This window comes from Ruditapes philippinarum, unplaced genomic scaffold, assembly GCF_026571515.1.
Source record: "Ruditapes philippinarum isolate M1 unplaced genomic scaffold, ASM2657151v2 ctg12_1_1_1_1, whole genome shotgun sequence".
NCBI lineage: Eukaryota > Metazoa > Mollusca > Bivalvia > Venerida > Veneridae > Ruditapes > Ruditapes philippinarum.
Genome location: NW_026861084.1, coordinates 742999 through 755345, shown reverse-complemented (window position 1 = coordinate 755345; position 12347 = coordinate 742999). Strand labels below are relative to the sequence as shown.

At 33.2% G+C, this 12347-nt stretch overlaps 2 protein-coding genes across 3 annotated transcripts; both read right to left on the bottom strand.

Moving 5' to 3' along the window:
• Positions 1-89: 89 nt before the first annotated feature.
• On the bottom strand, positions 90-1060 carry LOC132714469 (uncharacterized). Its single transcript, XM_060697367.1, has 2 exons — positions 907-1060; positions 90-472 (listed from the first exon to the last, which is right to left on the bottom strand). The coding sequence occupies exons 1-2, from the start codon at positions 1058-1060 to the stop codon at positions 90-92; spliced, it is 537 nt and encodes a 178-aa protein (XP_060553350.1).
• LOC132714462 (uncharacterized) lies at positions 111-7322 on the bottom strand. Of its 2 annotated transcripts, XM_060697359.1 has the most exons (9): positions 6695-7322; positions 4752-4932; positions 4389-4490; positions 3710-3924; positions 2748-3297; positions 1848-1914; positions 1239-1430; positions 907-1035; positions 111-472 (listed from the first exon to the last, which is right to left on the bottom strand). In XM_060697359.1, exons 1-7 carry the CDS (start codon positions 7155-7157, stop codon positions 1302-1304), a joined length of 1707 nt encoding a protein of 568 aa, XP_060553342.1. In that variant the 5' UTR covers positions 7158-7322; the 3' UTR covers positions 111-472; positions 907-1035; positions 1239-1301. The 2 variants fall into 2 exon arrangements, with proteins under 2 accessions (XP_060553342.1, XP_060553341.1); XM_060697358.1 differs by lacking the exons at positions 111-472; positions 907-1035 and having other exon boundaries at positions 1293-1430; positions 2486-3297.
• Positions 7323-12347: the final 5025 nt, after the last annotated feature.

Sequence of the window (12347 nt, the reverse complement as noted above, 5' to 3'; positions counted from 1 at the left end):
AACATTTTACATCAGCTTCTGCATTATGTGCATTGTAGCCCTTGCACAAAAGATCACGGGCTAGATCCTCTTGTTTGTATGAAGTTCTATTAGGATACACATGTTTTGAACACAGGTAATGAATCTACTAACCCTGTGATAGCCGACAAGAAATTTGGTAGCAATCCACAAACTTTATATGCTGCTGTCAATACTATAAAGTCAAATCGCCTTCCATTATGGGCAATAATGTAAATATTGTCAAACGATTCAAGCCATGAAAGAAATTTTTTCAATGCTACATGTAACGGAACTGGCTCCACTGTCACACCATCCACTGCCATCACCTTTTCATTAACCATAATAATTTTGGTAACATTCTCTGCAGCTGATGTGATAGGAATTTTTGGGATAACATACTTGTTGAATGTAGAACCAGTTGACATTTCAACAGCAGCTATCTGGGTGATGTGCGGAATTTGATCTCCCCTTACTGAAACATAAATGATCGTAATTTACTATAAAAATTATGTTCAAAGGTAACAATAACCATTGAATAAAAACAAATAAGATCAGTTTTCTATCCAAGTTCACAATACTTCATGTATTCTTTTAAAACATAACAAATACCAAAGAACTAGAAGGTTTTTTGTCAAAAAAAAAATCAAAACAAAAACATATGTCTCCCAATTATGCACTATTAATATGGTTGGTAACAACTATTTTTGTTTCTTTATTGAGAGTTAATTGCAAATTACCCAGCTGCTGTTACCAGTGTTACCTGTGAAATTACCAGTACTTTGTACCTTTCAACTTTTCCACGTAATAACTTATTGCCATATCAGGCTATAACTCAGGATCTGTTGATCTAGAGACCTGTGCTCCATCTGATTTGCTAAATTTATAGGTTGAAAAAAAGTCACTTACTTAGATCAGTGGTTTCCAGATCAGCTACAATGTAGGTCGGTGGTCCATGTGGTATAACTTGCTTGAACACTCCACGTGGAATAGGATCAGGTAGTCTTTCAATGTCCACCTCTTGATCATGACCAATGCCTGTCAGCAAACAGTAAATACACATAAATGAAAAGAACAGAGTGTAATAATTACTTTGGTCACAAAAACACTCAATTTATTTTCAAGTTTATCAAGCAAGACCTCAATTTACAGTCTGAAATTCATGGAAGGAATAAGTTAAATTTTCCGAACATCCAGTAGCCATTCAATATTAATTGTCATGTGAGGGCAAATATATTTACCAGATTGATATGAGACTCCTTCTAGTGTTTCATGTGCCTGCTGGGTAACCGCTCGCTCTTGTTTCAAGATAAGGCGCCTTTTTTTGTCGATGGCAACTGTGTCACTTCTTGACTATGTTGTCTTTTTTTCTGACATTTGTCAGCATAATCTATAGTATGCTTACCAGGGGAAATACCAGCAACAGTTTTCACCTGTTTGATAAAGAGAAGAATATGTACTATACATGGAAAAGAATTTTCATAAATAAACAAAGTCAACCACGGAACTATATAATATTCGGAACTATACGTGTATTATATTTGTTACATACATCTCTTAGTCAAACGTTTTATTATTTATAAAGATTTTTGACAGGTTATAAGGATGTATATGAGTGGTTATTTGCATATATAATCAATGCAACTTGAAATTAATTTGTAGATATATTCAAGAAAAAATAATTAACATAACTTCTTAAGATAACAGCAGCTGGGTGTACAGATAATATAGATTATAGAACACTATTTATATATAATTACCCAGTGGAAAGACACCAAACGTGTAGTATTATAAGGAAATGTTAACATAAATAATAAGTATTTAATTAAATCCATTTTAACATCACTTACCAAGATTGGACTGTGAAGTGACATTGGTATATGTCTATAAACTGTGCACAGAACAAGAACCAGAAAACTGTAATGAACAAACAGTAATTATAAAAGCTCTCAACAAAGAGCTTCAAAAAAAACCAAAAAACAAACAAACAAAAAACAATAATTTAAAATAAAAATAGAACAATAAAAAAAAAACATGAACAAGGAAAACAAATAAAAAAATCCAGAATGAAGTCTCAGAAGACATCAAGTTGATTGCATAATAAATATTTTTAACTGTTTGATTTATGTACAAACACACAAAAAAAAGAACTTCAAAAAAAAGAAGTGTAATATTATAACATTTTTGATGATGTCTGTGTTCATTCAAAGCACTGGAAAACATTTGCAATATCATTCCAACACACTTGTCTTGTTCTAGAGCAGACAAACTTACAAAAACAAGAAATGCGGCTGTTAAAGACAGATTGTTATCTAATATGGGTGTCCGCAAAATTTAATTCCACATTTTAACTTATTAAACTTCATAAAAAAAAAAAATGCTTTGTTTGTGTTATATATATTGGATCATTCACCTAGGCAACTCAACTTAAAAGATAACTCAACAGAACTCAAATATAACGAGAAAATCTGTATTGAAAGAAATGTACCTTAGAAATATAATGTCTCCCTTCATTGATGAAGGCAGCTGTTGCCTTGACTCGAAAATCTAATGCCTCTGTGCCACCATAATAAATATTCTTTGGTGCTCGGAGAGTGACTTCTCGATTAGCATGTTCACACTGCTGGCTGGAGCCAAGATCAGCAAACTGACTAGCTTTGAGTATTATTGGCTTCATTATTTCATCAAGCTTTTCACGCAAAACTTCTCCAGTTAAATTTGTTTTATACGGTAAAGAACGGTGAACATACTTTTCATCAGGGGTTCTCAACTGTCCACAAAAGCTGGCTTTGCACAACTGATGGTCACCAAAGTTATGTGGAACTATAGCACATAAATTTTCTTGAAGAGCAACCTCATTACCACTATTTTTTGACAAAGCATATGAAATGCATTTCTGTAAATGAATTATTGTGTTTTTACTTAATTTCACACCTTTTTGAGACTGTAAAGAATACAAACTTTTGCCAATGTTTTTCATTATATGGTTTTTATCAAATCTTTTCTTCAATGAAATGTTCTGATTATTTTTAAGTCTTGCTAGAAGAGTTGTATCTCCATCCCCTTCAATGTATTCTACAGGTGTACCTTCATTAGCAAGCTCTAAGACTCCCTTTTCCCCACTTGTGCTCTCCATCAGCCTCGCGCTTCCGGTATGATTACGTACACATCTGTGTTCTCGGACTTTCTTCCCTGGTCTGTTTCGTCTCCACCATGTGCACGTTGAACACTGCCTATGACTAACTATACCCTTCACAATTTTCTTCCCATAACGAGACTTGCTCATGAAAAAAGTATGGGCTGAAACAACAAAATGTTTGTTGGCACTAATAAATAAGTTGTTCTGAAAATCCTTTTTACTCAGAAAACTAAGCTATACATGATTCTAATAACAGCTAAACGTCTATGTTCTCTACAATGATGATTTCAAATAATTATGTCTCTCAAGAGCTAAGATACCTTTTAATTAGAATTATATTTCTGTTATTAATTATTATATTTCAGTGTTTTTTTTTCTTTATTCATGATGACTTATCTTACTTGTAGCTGAAAAAAATGCATAAAAAAATTCCCAATTTAAGTAAAAATAGCACATTTTTCCCCAATCAGCCTGGTACCAGCACCATTCCCAAAGTAGTGTAAAAAAATGCTGTATTTCATGATAAAGAATGTATCAGTTACTAAGTATTTACAGCTGTACACATTAAGTTACCTGTTTGACTGTCAAATCCACGTTTCTGCCATGCAGTATCCACTGCACAGGACATTCCATATCGCCGCTTGCATGGAAATTTGGGCATTAGCTTCTTCTTAGCCTTCAGTTCAACATCACTAGCATTTCTTGTACGGAATTTTCTTTTATAATGTTTTGCTGGAGTTTCCGAAGCAGGAGAGTCAAAATCCACAGTAGTCTGTTGTATTCTCTCTCTTAAAAGTATCAGAAGAAATATACCTAAATGCTTAATAAAATTAATTACATGAAAAACACATGATGGCAAAATTGTACAAAACAAAATTTAACTGCTCTAAAATCAAAATAGGTATTATAAATAATTCAACAAAAAATAAATTTTATTATGCAAACAGCCAAAATTAATGGAAAAAAGGCTAGAAAAGGTAACAATTCAAATCAGACTTTCAGTTTATAAATATGGATATCAGTAGAAAACTGGATACTGCTCAAGCTGGTGCTAGAAAGCGCAAGTTTCATTAATACTGAACATTTCATAATCTCTTATAAACAGACTCAATCAAACAGAGTTTGCAACTTTCATATAATTTTGCTGTTTTTCAGTTCTTCCGAGATATCTCTTTTCCAGATTTTTTTATACTATTCATCATGTACAACTAAATCAATGTATGTTGCACTTAAATACAACATAGAAACTTACTTTAATGATGGTGATGCATCAGGCATTGGACAAACTCCAAGGTCATCTATAAGTCCTTCCATATGTTTAGCTGCCTCTTCTGTTTCTTCATTAGCAATATCACTAAAAAAGGAAAATAATATTGAATGTGTAACTTTCATTTATTCCTTGGTAAATATACAATATCTCCTTGCATGTCAGACTGGGAATTCCCATCTGCCCTGGTTACTAGTGTAAGATTCACATGCTCTTAATGAAAATCAACAACATACATTGTATTTATTTCATTATAAAACATGCTGAAATATTATTGGAGTTGAAGATAAAAATGATGATATATAGTGTATACCAATCAGCAAATTTGAATTGAAACTAAATTCTCACCTCATTTCTTTCTTAAATGCATCCTTTGCTGCACTTCTTATTGAATTTTCAGCAACATCTTCGACGAAACTGCCTGACCTCCTTTCAATGTGTTTAAGATTTTTCCTGTGTATTGGCTGGATATTAAGTGTTGACAACAGATTATTCACTTTTCCTGCACCACCAACACTGTCAATCATAGCTGCAAAAAATCCAATATCAATATTATATATTCACAATTCATGTGTGATATTTTACAGCAATGGCGTGACTAAAGTAAAGGGAGTTAACCTTTAAAATATCAACAGGGTCTAAAAGTAATTTTCCATTTTCCGGTACATACCGTATTCACAGTGTAAGAAATTCAGATTTGAATCCACTAGGCTGGTCGGACTACCAGATTGGAATATTCACTAGCCCAAAAGACATTTCACTAGCACGATTTATTTGTTCAAAACAGTTGTTTATATATTGCCTCTGAAAATACAGTAGCCTGGTCGGGCTTGTTACTGTGAAAAGTTGGTAGCCCAAGAAGAAATTTAGTAGTCGGGGGCTATAGGACTACTGCTAATTTCGAACACTGTATTCAGCTAAAGGCGATTTAATTCAGTGCAGCATAAATTGATGCACATTTGAGTTTGACATTACTGACATATTTTCCAAAAATGATATAATGAAAACATGAGGCCTAGACTACCTATTTTCCTATTCGGGTAAGTTTTTGGTCACAGTAAATAATTTACAACCAAAAGATTAGAATTTATTATAGTGTCTGTTGACATAAATAATCCCATAAGAGGTGATTTTAAGAAAATAATATTCATATTCGGTACTTCCATTGGTAGCAAGACACCTCACCCCCCAGACACTTCATCCCTCAAATTTTGAAGACACTTCACCCCTTAAGACACTTCACCCCCCAAAATCAGTAAGACACTTCACCCCTCATCCATTTTTTTCTATAAAGTAAATAAAACAAGTTGGTCAACAGCAAAATGCTTATATCTGTTTATATTTATTATTTTTAGTATTATTTGATTAAAAACTTTGCTTATTACTTTAATTTTTAAGTTTTAAGCTGATTTAGGTTAATTGGTTGTATTGCCAAATGATATATCACAGCACTGTCATCCATTAAGTGTTTATTGCATGTCACCTTGTTTATTCAACATGTTGATTATTTGTTTATTCAACAGTTATCTCAAAATTGATTAGATAATTGAATTAAAATGGTATAATTGTATGAAAATTAAATTTATTCTTAATAAATAAATTATTTAAATAAATAAATAAAATGAATATAAATGAATATGAATGAATGAATCGATTGCTTTATAAAATATAGTAAATATAAATTATTTATCATCATTATCAGACACAATTATCCTGCATTTAATACAAAGATCATTCATAATGTCATTTATTAAACAAATAAATAGCACCAGTTATGTAAATTAAGCACAAGGATAAAGCACAAACCATCACCAAATGAACGTAACTCAATGATTATTATATGGTAAGGATCAAACTGAAAACAAACTTTAGTACCAAAACTTCAAGAATTAAAACAACTCAAAATTTATTACACAATGGGTTAAAACAATAAACATACTCAATCACTATTGAATGTATTTAACATAATCTACATAAATAATTGGCATAATTTTTAAACACAAAATAAAAAAATGAGGGGTGAAGTGTCTCAATCAAATTTCTTAAAATGAGGGGTGAACTGTCTGAGGGGTGAAGTGTCTGCAAAAAAGGGCCTAGGGTGAAGTGTCTGGGGGGTGAAGTGTCTGTAAGCCCTTCCATTCATATTCGTGAATATGAATTCATATTCGGTATTTAGTCATACCGCAGCATGAACACTCATAGGCATACTATACATGTTGTTGATCTGTTATACATTAATTCAATAAAATAATAAAATACAATGAAATCAAACAAACTTCCTGACTGCTTACCTATTCCGAGATTTGTGTTCGCTGTAAAGCATGGCATGCCTCTCTTTTTGACCCTGTGAGTTTTGCAGTAAGGTACACGATTGACTTCTCCACAGTCTATATTCTGACACTTGACGTATAGAAAGCCACCCAGTCCTTTCCTAAGCTCACCAACAACACTTCTATTAGTTAAAGGCACTGGTCCGAGCCTACATACAGAACAACACTTCAAATTGTCCAACAAAAAACCCAGATCTAGTACACGCATTCCAACTCTCCAACCATCGCGTTTCACGTTATTTGGCAGGTCAATATGGATATCAGACTCACAGTAAGGCCGATTACATTCCTGTCCGTTACACATCGTTAACGTATCAGTATAATTGTGGTCAATTTCAAAATAATTACCGTCTACGGACGTTTTCCTACCCAAAATAGTTTTGGAATATCTGCCCCGTTTGTCGCGAGCAGCCATTTTGAACATTCGGATGACGTAATGGTTTCCCACTATCGTGTTAACCGTTGAGTGGTAACCAGGAACCAGAAATTATTTACGAAACAAGTCGAGTGGTTACGATGGAGGCTACGGAATAGCACGGGAAATGTCGACAGAACACGATATTACCCGAAGCGTATTATGTGGCTCAGACCTTAAAGGGCCGTAATAAACGCATTACCGGACTCCCTACAATAACTGACCAAGAAATATACTTTAAATGAGAGGAAGTTGTTACATTTAGAACTTAATTGTCATGCTATACATGATGCCAAGCTTTACTTTTATGAGGCCTAGGCTCTAATGTTAGAACTTGTCAAACCACATTTGACATTTTATACATCTGTAGCCAACTTTACAACACACATGCGAGTTTGGTAAAATATGGTGTCATCCTGAATTCGGATTAAAACTTTTTGTAACCATTCTGATCTAGTTCAAGAGATATGTTATCAGTGTATGAACCACATGTAAACATGTATTTTGTTAAATATGTGTGAAGAAGTAATTTGAAGTAATTTAATAATATTTGAAAAGTTCTGAAACGTTTCATCTAGAGTAAAAACGTTCATGTTATATCCTCATAACTACATTTGTTGCTCGTTTGAGTCTATGAATACGCTCTATTCAAACATGCTGACTTGACATTTTACTAAAACAAGCCGACATGAACTTTATAAAAATGCTGACTTGAATTTTAAAAAGACACGGTCATGACATTTCAAAAATCATTCTGACCCTTTACTTTTTAAGCATACTGACTTGAATTTTACAATCATTAAGACTTAACCTGGCTTGGCCTTTACAAACACACTGACTTGAATTATACCAACAGGCCGACTTGACGTTTATACCTATGTTTACTTGACCTTTACAAACACGTTGACTAGCCCTTACTTTTGACCTTAATATGTTGATTTAACTTCTATGAACACGCTGACATGACCTTTTACATACACATTAAGTAAATATTTAACCTTTACAAAAATGCAGACATGACCTTGACAAACATGCTGAAATGACCTTGACAAAGATGATGGTATGACCTTTACAAAATGCTGGCATGACCTTGACTAACATGTTCATAGGACCTTGACAATTATGCTGGCATGAACTTTACAAAAAGACTGACATCAGCTTACAAAGATGCTGACATGACATGACAAACATGCTGACATGATCTTAACAAGCATGGTCACATGACTTTGACAAACATAATATGATTAGACTTCTCACAAAACATGCTGAGCTGACATTTACTCACATGCTGTCTTGACTTTCATAAAAATGTTAACATACTTTAACAAACAATGTTGTCCCGACTTTAACAAATATGTTCACTAAATTCTTTGCAAAACTGATAGAAAAAGCTTATCATAAAAGGTAATGTAAAACTGTCTACCAACAAATCCAGGAATATCAGGTTGGTTCCAAGACTTTTGTACACCATTCTGGTAATTAATTAGAGATCTAGTGTAATGGACCTTGATGTAGCATGTTCAAAACTGAAGATTTTCTTCCTGGAATGGAATGTCCTCAGTATCAGTAGCACTTACTATAACCAAACAAATAAAGTTACTAAATCTTCAGTAGTAAGTAGCTTGCATGGATTTCAAGTGGTAAATTATCACAAATTGTGCTGATTTTAAGAAGGCTTTAGATTCATGCATTAAATAGTACAAACATGTACTTTTGAGAGTAATAGTTTTAAACACAACTTTTTAGGCAAGTCTTCAGTGAACTTTCAATTCATCCCTGAAAAGCATTCAAAACTATTTGAACTACTCACATGTATATAATATACAAGATGTAAAAGTTAAACAATGATCAACAAATTTGCACTGTGCATCCCATACTTTTATCAGCTTTAAACATGATTGCATTTGAGAAAAATGCTATGCCACCGCATGGTTCAAATTTCATAGCTGTATATCAAAGGACAAGAAAGTATATCAAATCATCAAAATCTAGGTCAAAGTTCAATTTTACAACTAAAACTGTGCACATGGTCAAAATGTCATTGCTGTACATCAAAGGACAAGAAAGTAGGTCACTGTCCCCTTGGGCAAGGCATAATTTTGACCCAAGGGTTTAATAACAATCTTGATACAGAACCAACAAACAACATTTCAAATCAAATATCTAAGCCATAGCTTTCTCCAATTCAGAAAACATTTGTTTTATTTTCTGTTTTTACTATGTGTACATAATGAGAATCACTGCCCCCAGGCAGGGCTAATTTTTGACATTTAGTATGGGACCTTTAGATGATATTATATATCAAACATCAAAGCTCTATGCCTTGAACCTTCAGACAAAAATTGTTTTTTTTTCACTATTTGTACATAATGAAAATCAATTATAGCCTGGGGCGGAACCAATTTTGACCCCAGGGCTATAATTTGAACAATCTTAGTAGTGGTTCACTACACAATGTTTCATGCAAAATATCTTAACTCTATCCTTTGTAAATTTAGAGAAGATTTTTTAAGTTTTAACTATATACATATAAGATAAACCTATGGCTCCCAAGGGAGGGGCTAATTTTGACACAAGAGGCAAAATTTGAACAACTTTGGTAGAGTACCTTTAGATGATATTATTTAACAAATATTAAAGCTCTAAGCCTTGTACCTTCAGATAATAACATTTTTTATATTTTTACTATATGTATATATTGAAATCAATGACCCCCAGGGCGGCACAATTTTGACCCCGGGGCTAAAATTTGAATAATCTTGCTAATGGTTTACAACACAATGTTTCATGCAAAATATCTAACCTCTAGCATTTGTCAATTGCTGGAAGAATTTTTTAAAATGTTTTACTAAATACATATAAGGAAAACCAATGACCCCCTGGGGCGGGGCCTATTTTGACCCTAGGGCTATAATTTGAACAATCTGGGTAGAGGTCTACCAGACAATGCCTTATGCAAAATATCTAAGCTCTAGGCCTTTTGGGTCTTTACAAGAAGGTGTGTTAAGTTTTTACTATATGTGCATAGTGAAAATCAATGACCCCCGGGGTACTATATGTACATAGTGAAAATCAATGACCCCCGGGGTGGGGCCAATTTTGACCCAAGGGCTATAATTTGAACAATCTTGCTAAAGGTTTACAACACAAAGTTTCATGCAAAATATCTAACCTCTAGCATTAAAATTTTGTCAATTGCTAGAAGATTTTTTTTAAAGTTTTTTTCTAAATACATATAAGGAAAACCAATGACCCCTGGGGCGGGGCCTGTTTTGACCCTAGGGCTATAATTTAAACAATCTGGTTAGAGGTCTACCAGACAATGCCTTAAATAACTAAAAAATATCTAAGCTCTAGGCCTTTTGGGTCTAAAATTACAATAAGGTGTTTTAAGATTTTACTATATGTACATATAGCAAAAATCAATGACCCTGGGGCAGGGCTGATTTTGACCCAAGGGCTACGGGCTATTATTTGAACAATCTTGGTAAGGGTCTACCAGATGATGCCTTATGCAAAATATCTAAGCTCTAGGCCTTTTGGGTTTTTACAAGAAGGTATTTTAAGTTTTTACTATATGTACATAATGAAAATCAATGACCCCCGGGGTGGGGCCAATTTTGACCCCAGGGCTATAATTTGAACAATCTTGTTAGAGGTCTACCAGACAATGCCTTATGCAAAATATCTAAGCTCTAAGCCTTTCGGGTCTTTACAAGAAGATTTTTTTAATTTATCAGTATAATTCCTTTTGGTTGCCATGGCAACCAGATTTCTGCATGGAATGAAATTCTTTGAACAACTTTGGAAGCCCTTCACCCAAGGAACAAGCCTGCCAAGTTTGGTTGAAATTAGACTAGTGGTTTTTCACAAGAAGATTTTTTAAGTTCACTATATAATCTATATAACACACACACACACAAACAAACACACACACATACATGTACATACACACAGGTGAATCGCTATATGCCACCGCATCGCAGATGCTGCGGTGGCATAAAAAATAAACATTTGTACATTTCATGTTTTGAAAAAAGGTAGGTAACACTTGTTACTGTGAGTTGTAAAGAAAACTCAAGGTTGTCCCCCTTACCCTAGGCTGTGTCGTTCTTGTCCCCCTTTTTTCCCCCAGTATATTTTATTTATTTTCACAAAACAATCTTGTTGATGCTACATAACATTGAATTAATTTAATTGATTTAAAAAGTGGCAACCTGTTTATGAAACATGGGACTTATTCCAAGACACATATCTTAATTTAACAAATAATAGTCTATAGGTTAAAATGACCTTGAACAATTTAACACTCCATATACCAAGTAAACAGAAGCAGTCATTAGATAATGTACAACTCTTATGAACCTGCAGATCACTTGATTTTTTTAACTGTATATATATTAATTTAAATTTAGTACTCTTCACAGACATTTAAGTTCACAGCCAGTCATTTAAATATAACTTTTGTTACAATTTCTCACCGCTAATCTATCTCATGGACATGTCACAATTAACAAAGTTTGAACTCCTTTATGACCCATTACTATCTATTGATAGTAGATTACAATTTTTTTTTGGTTATATTCTAGGAGACACAAAAACTGTTAGGGTCAAAAGATCACCTCTTTGTTTCCTTATTAAAGGAACTCCACTATGGTCCTTAAACCTAACATAATACGGTTTGAATTTCTAACAACATGTAAAAAGATCACCTGGGTCACTCAAATGTGAAAGATATGCATAAAATAATTAATTATACTCAGAAATAAATTGGAAATGGTATTTTTGTGCTATTATTTGCATGATTTGAGTGATAAGCTTGGCAACAATTTTCAATGTTGGATCTTTTTCAAAATTAGAATAATTATTCTGAAAAAAGGGAGTGACTGAAGGATTTTGTGCACAAGTTATTTGTCTAGACTTATTTAAAATGGAACATTATTCTCGGAAAATTATTTCCAGTCTCATCATATCCAAAAGCTCAGTAATATAATGTAATTTCTATCCATTTCCTTACTTGAAATATGCAAAGGCTATAAGATATGAGGTTATCAAGTACAATAAACTATCACATTTTAATAATAGCACATGCAGTCATTGCAATCTTTTTCCTCCTATTTCAGAAATTCTAATGTTAAAATATAAACATATGTCTTTCTGTGATAGGCAGGCACCTTGTCATCACTGATCATCATTAAG

Bases quoted from the DNA above. Each gene is read 5' to 3' on its own strand.
- LOC132714469 (XM_060697367.1), bottom strand. From the start codon at position 1,060: ATGTGTATTTACTGTTTGCTGACAGGCATTGGTCATGATCAAGAGGTG. The intron at 473-906 runs GTAAGTGACTTT...TTTATGTTTCAG, and splicing joins TCTGGAAACCACTGATCTAA to TAAGGGGAGATCAAATTCCG.
- LOC132714462 (XM_060697358.1), bottom strand. From the start codon at position 7,157: ATGTTCAAAATGGCTGCTCGCGACAAACGGGGCAGATATTCCAAAACT. The intron at 4,933-6,694 runs GTAAGCAGTCAG...GATTTTTTGCAG, and splicing joins GAACACAAATCTCGGAATAG to CTATGATTGACAGTGTTGGT. The intron at 3,925-4,388 runs GTAAGTTTCTAT...GATACTTTTAAG, and splicing joins GATGCATCACCATCATTAAA to AGAGAGAATACAACAGACTA.